At 33.8% G+C, this 14,752-nt stretch overlaps 1 protein-coding gene across 1 annotated transcript; it reads right to left on the reverse strand.

Moving 5' to 3' along the window:
• Nucleotides 1-578: 578 nt before the first annotated feature.
• On the reverse strand, nt 579-6,909 carry LOC109110821 (protein FAM83C-like). The gene is made up of 4 exons (XM_019123763.2): nt 6,166-6,909; nt 5,332-5,499; nt 4,792-4,916; nt 579-1,845 (listed from the first exon to the last, which is right to left on the reverse strand). The coding sequence occupies exons 1-4, from the start codon at nt 6,667-6,669 to the stop codon at nt 897-899; spliced, it is 1,746 nt and encodes a 581-aa protein (XP_018979308.2). The 5' UTR covers nt 6,670-6,909; the 3' UTR covers nt 579-896.
• Between the last annotated feature and the right edge of the window lie 7,843 nt (nt 6,910-14,752).

Raw genomic sequence — 14,752 nt, forward strand, 5'->3', positions numbered from 1 at the left:
GTGGGGAGACATGGGATTTTCTATAAGCACAGAATTTAGGGCCATGTAAAAAAAAAAAAAAAATTAAAACATGCAAGTAAATAAACAAAAATATATACATTTAAATTGTATATAAATGTATATATTTTAGTTCATTTACTTTATATAACTTTTATATATATATATATATATATATATATATATATATATATATATATATATATATATATATATATATATATATATAAGTTATATAAAGTAAATGAACTAAAATGTATATGTATATATATAATTTTTTACTTTGTCTTGGTTTTAGAAAATGATGTTTGGAAAAATGAGAAGCTATGGTGATTTTGAAAATATTTTATGTACTATGTGTTATGTTATGTGACCTATCCAAACAAATAATAATATATAAAAATTTAAGTAAAATTTAGAGTTTAATTTAATTATTAAACAGTTTAACTATTAAAAAAAATATTAAAAAATGTGTATATATATATATATATATATATATATATATATATATATATATATATATATATATATATATATTTATATATAGTTTGTAGAACATCTCTTCAGTAAAATATACGTTTTAAATGTATATAAGTAATTCATTTGAAAAAATATATTCAGTATATATCTAACAAAATCCCTTGAACACATCATGTCATAAATATGATTTCCTAAACTTCCTGAAGGCAGCATTAGTACTAAGAATTTCATTTTAATTAAAAATATAAATGCACAAAAAAAAAAAAAACACTCCCCGCCTCGCAATCCTGGTTGATTTTTTATCTGGTGTATAAAAAGAGCAACAATATCTCTCCAATGAGACGATTGTCCCTTTGCATAGTCACAATAACAGCCATGTGCAAGAGTCGACCAGAAAGAATGCTCAGTCCAGCCCAGCATTACTGAGGTATGTTGTTCTTTAGCTCAAAGCGACTGTATACCTGTTTGGATTGATTTAACTTGTTGTACTTGGTGACAAGGTCCAATTTGCTGTGACCCAGCGTCATGCGTTTCTCATCCCGCCGATGTATCCCTTTCTCCGGGCCCATCCTGTCCGATAGCATGGGTCCTGCTGGAGGAGGACCTTGCTTTCTCTCTGGTTCATTCTGAGAAAGATCTGGCCCACCAAACGAAGAGGAATGAGTAGGCACCTTCTGGAAGAAGTGGAAGTCCTTTTCCTTTGAGCTGAACAAATCGGTGAACTTACTGATGAAAGGCGCGGGAAGTCGATATTTGGAGTTGACCTTGTTGTCGGTTGGACTTTGTTGAGTTGGTGATGGACTGTAGATACCTAAACCCTGGATTTTGGATGTCTGTCCAGGAATGTTTGAGTGTAGGTAATCTGACGTTCCTGATTTGGACCATTCCACACCAGCGGTTTGACCGAAGGAAGAGCGCTCGACTGCCTGACTTTGGTGGGTCCCATTCGGAGAACCTCTTACAATGTGGGGTCCTGAAGGCTTTTGAAGCACTGGACTCGTGACTGCCTTCCTGTCAGGAGGCTTTTGCGAGTTTTCCGTGTTCTTCTTGTCAGGTGTGACTTTACTAGACTTCATGCCTGGAGGAGCTGCTTTGATGCTGGAAACGCTGCCACTGGATTGGCTACTGGAGTGCTCCGAATACACTCGCTCCCTGCTGCCGTAGTCTGCAAGAAAATCCAAGCCCAAGTTTGGTACTGGCATGTGGTAAGAGTAACCAGGCAGCCCATCTTCATCTGGATTGTGGAAACGGTCTATTATTTGAGAATCTGCATACATGCAGCGGAATTCACGATCAAAGCAGTCCGTGACGCGGCCGGAGAAGTGCATAAGCATGTTGCTGTGAACCATGCCTGAAAGCCATGTAAAACTAGAGGAAAGAAGAGAGAGAGAAACATTTTTTTTTAAAGCATAACCTCAAATATTTATTGGAAAATGTAATAATTTATAGGAAGACTACACTATAAAAATGGCCCATCAATATCTTGGAAAAACTGTATAATTTACAGAAAATTATATGTAAAAAAAAAAAAAAATCTATAAAAATGTACCATCAATACAAATGGATTCATTTACGACACATGAGCAGAACAAGTTTCTGTAAAAACATTCATAAAACAAATTCTTGCATAAATTGTTGCACAGAAATTTGTTTTTTGTGTGTTTCATAAATGAGGTTCAAAGATTCTGTCCAGCCGGTTTTTATGGATGGTTCAGGTGACTTATGCTAACAAGTGTTTAACTATGTTCAAGCTAACCATCTGTTTATGGCATTACTCAGATGTCTTGCAAAAAACAGAAGTAAAAGAGCATGTGATAAGCTTTACAATACATCATCATTTCTGGTTTCTAGGTTAACCCAATAAAGTCTACTGTAACATATGTGACCCTGGACCACAAAACCAGTCTTAAGTGGCAATTTTCCGTAATGATTTTTGGCATAAAAGAAAAAACGATAATTTTGATCTATACAGTGTTTTTTTTTGGCTATTGCTACAAATATACCCCAGTGACTTAAGACTGGTTTTGTGGTCCAGGGTCATGTATTAAATAGTTGAATTTCTAAGGCCTGTAAATGAACAACATGATCAAAACTTTGCTGATAAACCTGTTGTACACAATCTATTACATGCTTTCTCTCGTCTGATTGATAGTTCATACTTTTTTAGCAAGTAAAAGACCCTTTAGAATCATTCTAAAAATTCCTACCTTTTTCCTCTGAGATCTAATGATTTTTATAAACTAAACATGAATACATTTTATACTGTTTGGTTTACTTTAAAATCCATACTTTTTTTTTTAGAAAAATCTGGCTAAATCGTGAGTATTGATTGTGATGCATCAGGTCCATTGAAGAAAGTTTATTTTTTCATCTCTCTCAATCATTGTATTGCATTGCATGAAATGATTTGAAACTACAGAACATTAAATATCACATTACTAAGACATATTATTGAGAGATACAGAGTAAAAACCGATATTTATATGCATTTTATGAATATCTGCTATACTGTTATAAAGGTCTCATTGATTTGCATTACAAGCCATTAGAATTTTATCTTACTTTTTAGTCTTATAAATATCAATAACTGCATAAAATTGCATATTTTTGCTGAGTTTGGGCCTGTAAATAAAACTGAGGTGTTTTTTCCTCTTCAATCATGAGCTCCATATCCTTCTAAAATCCTGATGTATCAAATATGATACTCAACAAAAAACACATATGCACACTTTTTTCCCAGATTTTTACAATGTTATCTAAAAGTTCAACAATCAGTTCGATAAAAAACAAAAAAAACAATGCATCAATCTCAGTTAATTATTTCCTTTCTAGTGACAAAGATCTAAAAAGTCTAAATTGTTAGTATTGAGTTTGCAATCAATTTCCCTTTGAACTGTATGGACTTCTAGTTAAACAAAACTCCCCGTTGTCTCTTATATATGGGCAAAGCTTTCAACATATGAGTGTGGCCTCACCCACTATCCACACACCTGTGTGCTAACACGCATAAATTTATCCACGGGCTGCTATCAGTCGCACTAACCCTGAAATAACAAGACAACTCCTTCACAAACTAATTCCTAAGCATCATATATGAGGAGCAGATTATCCAAGCCTTCAGACATCCAAGACTGAGATCGCTTGTTGGGTCTAAACAGGCATAACTGTTAAAAATCAACATACTGTCTGTATAATTCATCAGTTTAACTACCCCTCCCCCAACCAAATTTGCCCTGAGGCATGAAAGCTGACAGCCATGATGGCAATGAGGTCTAATGCTAATGCTCAGGGAATACTGTGCCTGAGAAATGCAGAATCATCATGTTTTCATTGCTAAGCTGCTCAAGTCTACAGATGTCTGCTGGAGCGCATGAGGTGTGCATGTCCTGTCATCTGCCTGCCACAACACTGTCATGCGCTAAAATGATTTACATAATACAGAGTGATATGACTGACATGAGATAAGCCTGGACTGATGGAAATTTCAATACGAATAATTTAATGCAACTGAATTCCTCCTGTGAGAAATCTGAGTTGCTTCTAGTGTAGTTGGCTTTGAAAAATCTTGCTGTGACATGCTACACAAACATAGTATTTAGCAGTTACAGCATGTCTGACAGTGTTTCCATATTACTAACTAAAACTATTAAATACTGTTGTTTAATGAAATAAAGCTGAAATTACAAATAAATATTAGATTAACAAAGTAAATAGAAATCGGAAACGTTGTCTTAGAAAATAACCAAAACATGTATAACACTGAAGCACTCAATGTAATTAAAAAATGTATAATAAATCTGTAAAAATAGGATACAATGCACGATGTAGTATTGTGTTTCAGGCTTAACGGAAATGTCTGTGAAATTACTGGATAATCTCCAGGCCGATTTTTTTAAACAGTGTAGAAATAAATAAACCATTAAAACTGAACTAAATCGAAAACTGAAATTAAAATAAATTAAACCTAAATATACATTTTTTATAAACTAACTAATAAAAAAAGCACACCCAAATGAAAAATGAACATAAATAAATTAAAATGGAAACTGAAAATATTACAAAAAACTAAAATAGCATATAAATAATAATAATAATAAAAAATAATCATAATTTCAACTCTGTGGCATAACTTGGTCATTATATAAACAAAATTATACCTAAAGCACCATCATTTAAAGGATCTCATTAAATTACTAAAACTTACAGTCGTAAATATAACTCCAGTAATTATACTTTTTTGGTAAAAAAAAATGATTACATAACAGGAATTTTTAAACTAAATTACACAATGCATCAACAACATGATTAACATACCTATATGATCCAGCTATGACTTCCTCGCAGTCAATGATCATGAATTTCTCTTGAACCTGACCTGTGAATTTCTTTCCACTTTTGGTGCAATACGTGTCTCCACATACACTTCTCACCCGCATATTCTGAAACAAAGCAGCATTAAATAAATGTTCAATAATCACTTGATAAAAAAAAAAAAAAAAAAAAAAAAAAAAAAAAAAAAAATATCATTTGAATACAATTAAGATCTGAGTTCTGGCACACCAATATTAATAATAGTAACAGAATAAAAAGTTGTTTTGTTTTGTCAAAAATGCTTTTGAAATGTATGCTGATTCAACTTGACATTTCCTTTTGATCTGAATGACCCTATAGACTTATTTAAGGAACCTTACATAAGACTTATACTTTGCTGTTGACTGACAGATGTATTCATTCATATATAAAACTGTGAACACCCTTCTTATTGAATGCTTTCTTAAAACTCATTATGTGCAAGGATAAGAACTCATGAGCTGGACCACACCACTTCTAATAGACCGTCAGCATCTGACTTACACTTAAGTGTGAATTCTGGATGTCCTGCTCTGAGCACATGTTCAAAAAATAGCTGAGATTCTTCTCATCCAGTAGAATATAAACTGGAACCCGGCGCTTGTTGGAGGCCTCCATTAGGTCACAGAACAAGTCGACGTCTGTAAAAATATCCATGACTATAGCGATAACCTGTGGCATAAAGAAAAATTGTTAGGGCATGCATTCAAATAAACCACAATCTTTAAACATGCAACACTAATTACTTTATTGCTTCCAGATGACCATTTCGTGATAATAATCTTTAATTATTAATTTAGCTGTAATTTAGTTGCTCATAATGTCTAATGTAACAAGTATTATGCAATTTCAAATTCTTCAATAGTTATCTCACCTAAATTCACACTTATTGACTGTAAAACATTTGGACATTTAAGTCACACTTATAAAATGTCTGAACTAAATAAATAAATAAATAAATCTGCTTAGTTTAAGTGGATTTATGGAGCGCTTTTGAACAGCATTGTTTTAAAAGAAGCTTTATTTTGAGAAAGGTTTTGTTTGGAGAGTCTGCTTGTGCTTATTGTTTTGATATTTGTATTTCAAAAACATTTACACAGGTTTACGCGTGACAAAATTACTGTTTGGGTGTCTGATTATTTCTTAAGCACAATTTGTGGTGCATAAAAGTTAGAGTTGGTCAAAAGCACTGAAGCTGTCCAAAAGGAGCTTGTTTACGTGTGACGTCACAGAAAGCTGCCACAGAAATGCAAGTTTCAAGGAAAGCACATTTGTAAACCACAAGGAAACGGCGTCTGCCAAATATTTTGCACATGAGTGGGTTTCTGTTGTTCTTACCTTCTTGGCTTTACTAATAAGAGATCGAATGTGATCTTTGACGTTTTTCGACTTGTCTCTCTGGAAGTATATCTGCGCTTCTGTGGGTCCAAATCGGTTGGAAGCCTCTGGCCAGCCCAGCTCCAACATTGGTGGCTCCTCGTCGGACATCATGGGGAAATAAGTCCCTGAAGTAAGCTCGGACACCGTGTCCCCTTCCTCCATGTCCACTCCATTGGTCCCGCTATCCGCGCAGCCACTTTTGGCCACATTCTCGGTGATGTAGCGTATTTCCAGCGAGGACAGAAAGTTCACTTCTCTTTCGTCTTGCAAGACTTTTTTGTACTCCTTCTCGCCGTGTTCCAGGAGCGCATCGGTGGCGAGCCGAGCGGTTTCATTGTGGCTGAGCTCGAGCGTTGATCCTTGTCTCCAGGGGTTCTTCACCTCCTCCAGCCTGGCCGCGAGCTTTCCGAGCGCTTTACGCGCAGGGTTCTGGGTCGGACGCAAAGCCTCTGAACTGATCATTTCCGCGACTGATAAAACGTTTGTCCAAGTTATCTGAGTTTTACAAAAGCTCAAGCAAGCATTCGGTTATTAAAGCAGGTGTATTCCTAAGCTGACCTTGTTTTGTGTCATGGTAGATGGAGTGCGTTATTCCCAGAGGCCTCTCCGAGTATTGTTGCGAGCTGCTGGGAAACTCAACTCTGCGCTCCACCTGCGCGCTCACCTGCCCTGTTCATCCAGCTGCTCCACCTCCTCTGACGTCATGTGGAAAGAACCCTGTGGTAGACCGTGTTAACATGCATTTGATGGAAAAACGCAAAACAAAAATATAATTAATTATTCATGTTTAACTGTTTATGAAATATATAATATATGAACACTAATATTAACATCGTTATTATTAATAATAAAAATACGAATTATTATAAATGAGATAAGATAAAACACATGAACACAGCACAAAACAAGGAAATAAATAAATATTATCAATAAGGTTTATTTATTAAATATTCAAACCAATGAAAATTGTCATTATTATTATTAACAACAACAATAATAATTATTATGAATATTATTATTCATAAAATAAAAGATAATTCGAAGGAAAACAGTACACAACTAGAACAGAATTAAATTATATTATTGTTTATTTGCATAATTAGCAAAAAAATACATTACAAATAACTATTATGTGTATTGTCATAAATAACAATACAAGCTAAAACAAAAAACACCGCCAGAAAAAAATTAAATAATTATTATTAATAATGTTTTTTATTTGTCAAATACACAGATGAAACAAAATGAAAACAGCACAAAACATAATAGAATTAAATTAATACATATTAGTAATGCTACAAACTAATAAACATTAATAACAGCAAAGATTATTATTATTCTTATTATATTAAATATTGATCAATTGAAAATAAAATACATGCATATGAAGATAAATATACAAATATCAGAAGCCTGTCTCAGTGTTAGGATTAAACAAGATGAAAAGGATACTTGTTAATAAATGTTAATATGGCTTGCCACGCAAAACCAAGCAGAGGAAGCAATGCTTCAAACAATTGTCAACAGATAAACAGTCTAGTGTATTCAATTTGGTGCCCATCAAAATGTGGGATAGATAAAGATATTAAGATACAAAGACAGATTAATATTACAGTAGATTTTATTTTTGTAGATAGTTAATCAATAACTTGGCCAAAGTCAAGAAGAAGTATCTTGTAAAAACACAAGTTTACAATTTTTTTATTTGAATCTAACATTTCAGTAATAATACTTTCAACTGCTTGATGAGTAACTGACATTTCATTTGGTTATAGTTCTTTAATCTAAGTAACTGATGTCTAGGACAAAAACAACATCATGTGATCTTCCGATGTGGCGGTTCTGCTTTTGTGAAGCATGTCTGCCTTATTTTGTGGTAAGTACAGAGGATGTCACTTGTATGATTCATTTACATGAGTGATGTGTGGAGATGATCACGGAGTAAAAAATGACACAGTAAGCAGATCTACTCGAAGAGCAGGTTTTTGCAGGATCCTAGCTGTGCCAGTTTTAGAGCAAACACTCAACAAACATCATACAGAAACAGAAGTGTGTTGTATTATACTTCTCAGCTCTCTTATAACTGACACCATTGTTGATGTTTTTTTTTTTTTTTTTTGGTCCCTATTGTCCAGCAGTGAGATATTTTCGGGTCTTCCTGTCTTTCTAAGGTAGCAGCACCCCTGAGGCTCAACAAGCTGTGTGTTTGATAACTTTTCCATTACATACAGTAAAAGGGAAACAGATGCAAGCCAACAAACAGACAGCATGTTCTTTGTTCAAAGTACTGAATGGATATTTTAAAACTCTCAGTTGAAGCTGCTAAAGTTGCAGAAAACATCCACAAAAACTTTATAGGCTATAAAATGCATCTCAGATTCTTGATGTAGACAGTGAATTTAGCTGTCGACTACATGCATATGACACATAAAACATCTCCTGATTAATCTGCAGTTGACCTGTTGTATGAAGAAATGATTTTTGACTGCTGCTGTCATCGTCCAGACGTCTCATACAGCACATTGTGGACACACTGCATGGCACAATCTTATTCTTGTCATGAGTCACATGGAGCTCTGAATAATGGTTTTACTACACTGGACTGTCTGTCCATGCTTTCATGATGAAGGGCAAAATTAGAATTTTTGTTTATGAATAAAACAGAGAGAAGTGTTCAGGAAGGGAAATATTGTCTTTTTGTGAGTTAAACAATTGGATCCAAAAGCCTGAGACCACTAGTGAGCTTTTCTAATGTAATACAAAATGTTAAATTAAATTATATTATCAAAATAACAATTTGAGTGAACACTTAGAGAATGAGAATTTTGAGATTTTTTCAGTATTTAAGTTTAGGGGGTTTTCTTTCTTTTTTTTTCTTCTCACATTTATTCAGCAGGGAACCATTAAACCGACCCAAACTGACAGACATTTAAAATATTACAAATTAGATTTCAACATTTAGATTTTAAATAAATGCTGTTCTTTTGAACTTTATACTCTTTAAAGAATTCTGAAAATAATGTATAACAGTGTCCTCAAAAATATTAAGCAGCACAACCATTTTCAACACGGATAATAATAAGAAATGTGTTTTGAGCAGCAAATCAGCATATTAAAAATTATTTCTGAAGGATCATGTGACATTGAAGCCTGGAGTAATGATGCTGAAAATTCAGCTGTGCATCACAGGAATAAATTACATTTCATAATGTATTTAAATAGCTAACTGTTATTTTAATTTTTAATACTGTTTTACAATATTTATGTTTTTACTGTATTTTTGATCAAATAAATGCAGCATTGGTGAGCATAAGAGACTTCTTTCAGAAACATTAAAATCTTACCAACCACACACACACACATACACATATATATATTCTTTGTTTATAATATTGTTTTTTTTTTTCATCACGTAATTGTAAATGGTTGAAATCCATTGATTCCAATTGCAAAAACCCTTTTTAGTTTGGCCTGCAGGTCCAGGAACCAGATCCTGTTCGGTTTGTGGTCTTTCTATGGAACAAATCTGTAAAACTCAACTGCCAACAAGGTAAGTACTCAGAAAGTCAACAGCATACCATCATATGACAGCAAATCACACTGGTTAAATAGTGATATTATTACTGGCATGACTACTTCATGGTAGCGCTAATCAGTATTCATTTATTTATAGCTGCATCGGTAAACCAAGGTTAACAACCATCATTTACTACACTTTTATCACTTCATCATGAAATGAATGCATTATATGTAAATATGAGCAGCAATAACCACATCACCTCTTGAGAACCATCAAAGCCGGTTTGTCCAGATACTCGTGCCTATTTCACATGATAAAGGCTCCAACTGTGTCAACAGGAAAACTGATACATCTCCAGAGAGTTTTATTACATTCCAAAGAAGTCTCCAGTCAACTGTATTGGCTTTAACATTTTAACAATTTGATCATCAAGCATTACTATTACTTCTCATTTTTAGGGTTAGGTTTGTTTTAAACCCTAGCAACCACCCAGAGCCCATTAGCAACCACATAGCAACACCCTAACAACCATCCACAACATCGTTACTGTAGCTACATTGTGGTGGACTTTTTTTTTGCGACTTTGAACCCCCCGTACAGTTAAGTGAGTAGAATTTACCATCTTAAATATATAACTGTATACACCGGTGCATCCAAAATCGCATACTGTCTGAATAAGCACTTTGGATTTGAACTTACTTTGTGACTGTTAAAAAAAAAAGTATGAAAATGGATTATATGAATGAAATTCAGACAGACTACATCTGCCATGTTGTTACTGAAAAAAATATATATTTATAAAAAATAAAATATCTATAAAAATAACGTTTCATCTTACTTGGTTCACCTTCTATATATTTACATTTTAAACATCATTTTAAAACAAATATTGGTTATATAACGCATTCACATTCAATCTGCTGGTAATATTCTTTCTGTTAAAGGTCTGCTAAATTTGATTTAATACATTATGAAAGGTAAGGTTAGTGATTACACTTGTCATGTTGATGTTTAAATCTCAACGGTAAGGTTTTAATGTCATAAGGCAGTAAAGCGCCTTCAGCAAGAGCAATTCCTAAGGGTTACTTGTTTCAGCAGGCCTCACAGGTCTGAGAGGAGACGCACCTGCCCATTACGCTTCCTCTGACAACCAAGTACAAGATTATTTACATATAATACTGTTCTAAAGTTTAGGGTTGATAAGATATTTTGGTTTTTGAAAGAAGTCTCCTATATGCTCACCAAGGTTCCATTTATTTGATCAAAATACAGCAATACAATTTAAAATAGCTGTTTTCCTTTTTAATATATTTTAAAATGTCACAGCTGAATTTTCAGCATTATTACTCCGGTCTTCAGAAATCATCCTAATACACTGAAAAAAAAAAAAAAAAAAAAGCCCAATTCTTAATATTTAGTCAACATTTTAAGCTGAGCTAAACTAAAAATTCCTCATGACAATTTATAATTCTGCTGCTAGATTGTAACTCATGTTAACAATCAGTAAGTTGCTCATGTCTACCACTTACCATAAGCACCACTGAGGCAAGCAGTTTTTGCCCCGTGAGACATTTGTTTCAGAGAAGTAACTATTCATTACTTCAAGGGCCGTGAGTAATCCACCATAAAGCAGATTCAAAGGTCTTTCATGAGTGCAGCTGGGAAAGGTCATCACAGGAAGAGCATCTTCCTGCGACTGTTCACTGTGAGCGCTTTATCTCAGCGGATAACCTTCAAAGAAACCCCAGCCAAAAACAGAAGTCTTGCTCAACCGCAGAAATAACCTTCATTATCAGGTGAACGAAAGAAAAAATAAAAATACAGGCAGACTGTTGAAAGAGGGACACAACTGTAAGATACTATAGTATATCTTTTGCTTCCACCCTTTGAAAATCAACACACATACAGTGACCACAAAAGCATTTGGAAACTACTTAAAAAGCTACACTTAAAAAAGTGTAAACGTCATTGCATTAGACACAAAATATCAAATCAAGTGGCATTTAAAAGAATAAACACGTTCAACCAAAAAAAAAAAAAAAAACATTTTGTTGGGATTTTTGAGTTATAAAATAATAGATGTATTGTACAAAATTAAAATTAAAAGCAATTATATTCATAAATATAAAACCTGTAAGATTATATTTCTTTAAATGTATTTTACCTTAATATTTTGCTACAAAAAGATGTAGGGGCTTGAAAAATCTGTGATGTAACAAAATATTGTAAAATGATGGTCTCAAATGCCAGATTTTGCTGTAACATGACTCTAAAAAACATGACTCAAATCAAATCTTTGCTAATAATCTTGTAAGACAGCACTGTTGACTTTGAAGATGGATGTCGGAGAGGGAGGCGTTAATTACAAAATAGCATTTGAAACGACACAACATTTTGTTTGAATTCAAATCATCAACAGCCAATCAGATTGCATCTTTAATGTAGGCCACATATCCAGAAACTGATTTTAGATGGGTGTAACCGCTCGTTTTTGCTTGAGAAGCTTCAGAGCTCAAAGCTTCTCTTCCCACAGTGAGATGGCATTTGATGAATACACCTACAGCAGACCATTCATGTAAAAACAGGAACGCTTGCACGCAGCGTCTTGCTGTTCTAACTTTGTGCAGTTTCTCACCCTAAGCCTTTCGGACCTGGATTCTCAGCTCTGTAAAATACACGAGGAAAGCAGGAACATGCCTAACAGGAAATGTTAATAACCCCATTGTTCATGTCGCACTACAAACTACTGTGAAAGCAAAGTGTGACTTCTTGTTCTGGCTCATCAACATATCAAATTTGAAATACTGTAGGAAGCACAATAATGCAGTTTTACTCTATTGTTTTAAAATTGAACAGAACAACAATCTCTTATGCTCACCAGTGCTGCATTTATTTGATCATGCTGAATATTGAATTTTCAGCATCATTACTCCAGTGTCACATGATCCTTCAGAAATTATTATTATATGATGATTTGCTGCTCAATAAATATTTATTATTATAATCAACGTTGAAAACATTTTTTGCTGCTTCTTATTTTGGGCAAACTGTGATGCTTGTTTTCAGTATTTTTGATGAATAGAAAGTTCAAAAGAATTTAACATTTAAAATAGGAATCTTGAGATTTTTAAAACTGTAAAATTGTCTTTACGGTCACTTTTGATGAATTTAATTTGTCCTTGTTGAATTAAAGTATTCATTAAAAAAGTCTTATTTTGAACAGTAGTATTAGGTGAAATGATGTAAAACTAAGATGAAATAATATATATTTTTAAATAATTCTGTAAAATATTTTAGAATAGAATTATTGCTAAAATTAAATTTTTCATGGTGAGACATTTTAAAAAACATCCATTTAAAAACTGTCTGAATAAACCTTGACCTGGTGATATTAAAAGAGCAATCTAGTAAAATATAGCTCATATATATACTCAACCCCAAAATGAAAATCTTGTCATTAATCACTTACCCCCATGTTGTTCCAAACCCTCAACCCTTTCTGGACCTTGACAGTGTAATTTACTTGGCAGTCTATGGGACAGTCACAAGCCTCCTGGTTTTCATCCAAAATATCTTAAATTGTGTTCCGAAGACAAACTAAGCTTTTATGGGTTTGGAATGACATGGGGGTAAGTGATTAATGACAAAATTTTCATTTTGGGGTGGAGTATCCCTTTAAGACCCTTCCAGGCAACAAGAAGGACAATTTTTGTCATGTGCTAAGAAGAAAGAAAACATACGGGAGTGTCTGAAATAATTTTAAAATACTTCCTTAAACAAAACAATTGGCTGTGCGTGAAGTTATTTAGGGAATTCTGCAAGACGCTGAAACTCAGGGAAGTTACAAAATAATTCAGTACACAGCAACTGGATTTTAAGTGATTCAGAAAAGGCTTGTCAGGGAATGAGAGCACCGAGAACAATCCTGTTAAACTGCATGTACATCTACCTGTCTTTGTCTGTCATAAGCTCTAGATCACACAACAGCTGTGTGTTTATCCAGGACAGGTTTAAGAAATCAAAAAAGCCACAAGGAAGTCAGCAAGGCTACGGATCTATGAACAGATCCCAAGTCACAAATTAGAGCTATCACCTGTTAGCAAACACTAAAGCTGGTCTCAGCTCAGTACACAAAAACTAGGTTAGATAGATAGATAGATAGACAGACAGACAGACAGATAGATAGATAGATAGACAGAGATAGATAGATAGATAGATAGATAGACAGACAGACAGACAGACAGAGATAGATAGATAGATAGATAGATAGATAGATAGATAGATAGATAGATAGATAGATAGATAGATAGATAGATAGATAGATAGATAGATAGATAGATAGATGTGTGTGGTTTGGTGGGTTTGGCTTCAAAGCGCTAGCTGTAAATAGTTAGAAATTTTCACTGGAACTTTGAAATCTGTGAGCCTGAAACCACTGAATAATTTCAGAACAGGCTGAACGTCTGCGCTAACCTTTGGTAGATGTTGCAATGAATGTACAATAAAAGTATGATGGATTTGTGAAGCACATGACACTTGACACATTCACCTGTCAACACTCCTGACCTACTGAAGATCTGCAAACACTGTAGGAGGTTAACAAACTTAACACTGAACAGCTGAAGAGTGTTTTGTACACGGATCACTAAAGCACAGAAGCCTTTTCAATTCTTTTCTGGTAAATTTGAGCGCCCCCTGTTGTCTCAAAAAGATTAATCTCAAATTACATGACTAGCACTATTTAAAATAATATCCCGGCAAGAAATTCTTAAGAGGAAATATGCATCTCATATTTATTTAAATACTTAGATTAATTTTTTTATAGTGTACAAACATGAATGATATTTGAGTTGTGAAGTGTCTAAATGACCCCTTTAGTGATGGGAATATGGTTATAGGCATTATTGATGTAATTCCTGAGAGTAGCTTCACTAGTATGATATTACACATATGCTAAAGCTAAACCATATTTACTATCTTCACATGACAGGAATTCTACTGTTGAATGCATTAGTGTAAATGCAG

Source organism: Cyprinus carpio, chromosome A6 (genome assembly GCF_018340385.1).
Source record: "Cyprinus carpio isolate SPL01 chromosome A6, ASM1834038v1, whole genome shotgun sequence".
Lineage (NCBI taxonomy): Eukaryota > Metazoa > Chordata > Actinopteri > Cypriniformes > Cyprinidae > Cyprinus > Cyprinus carpio.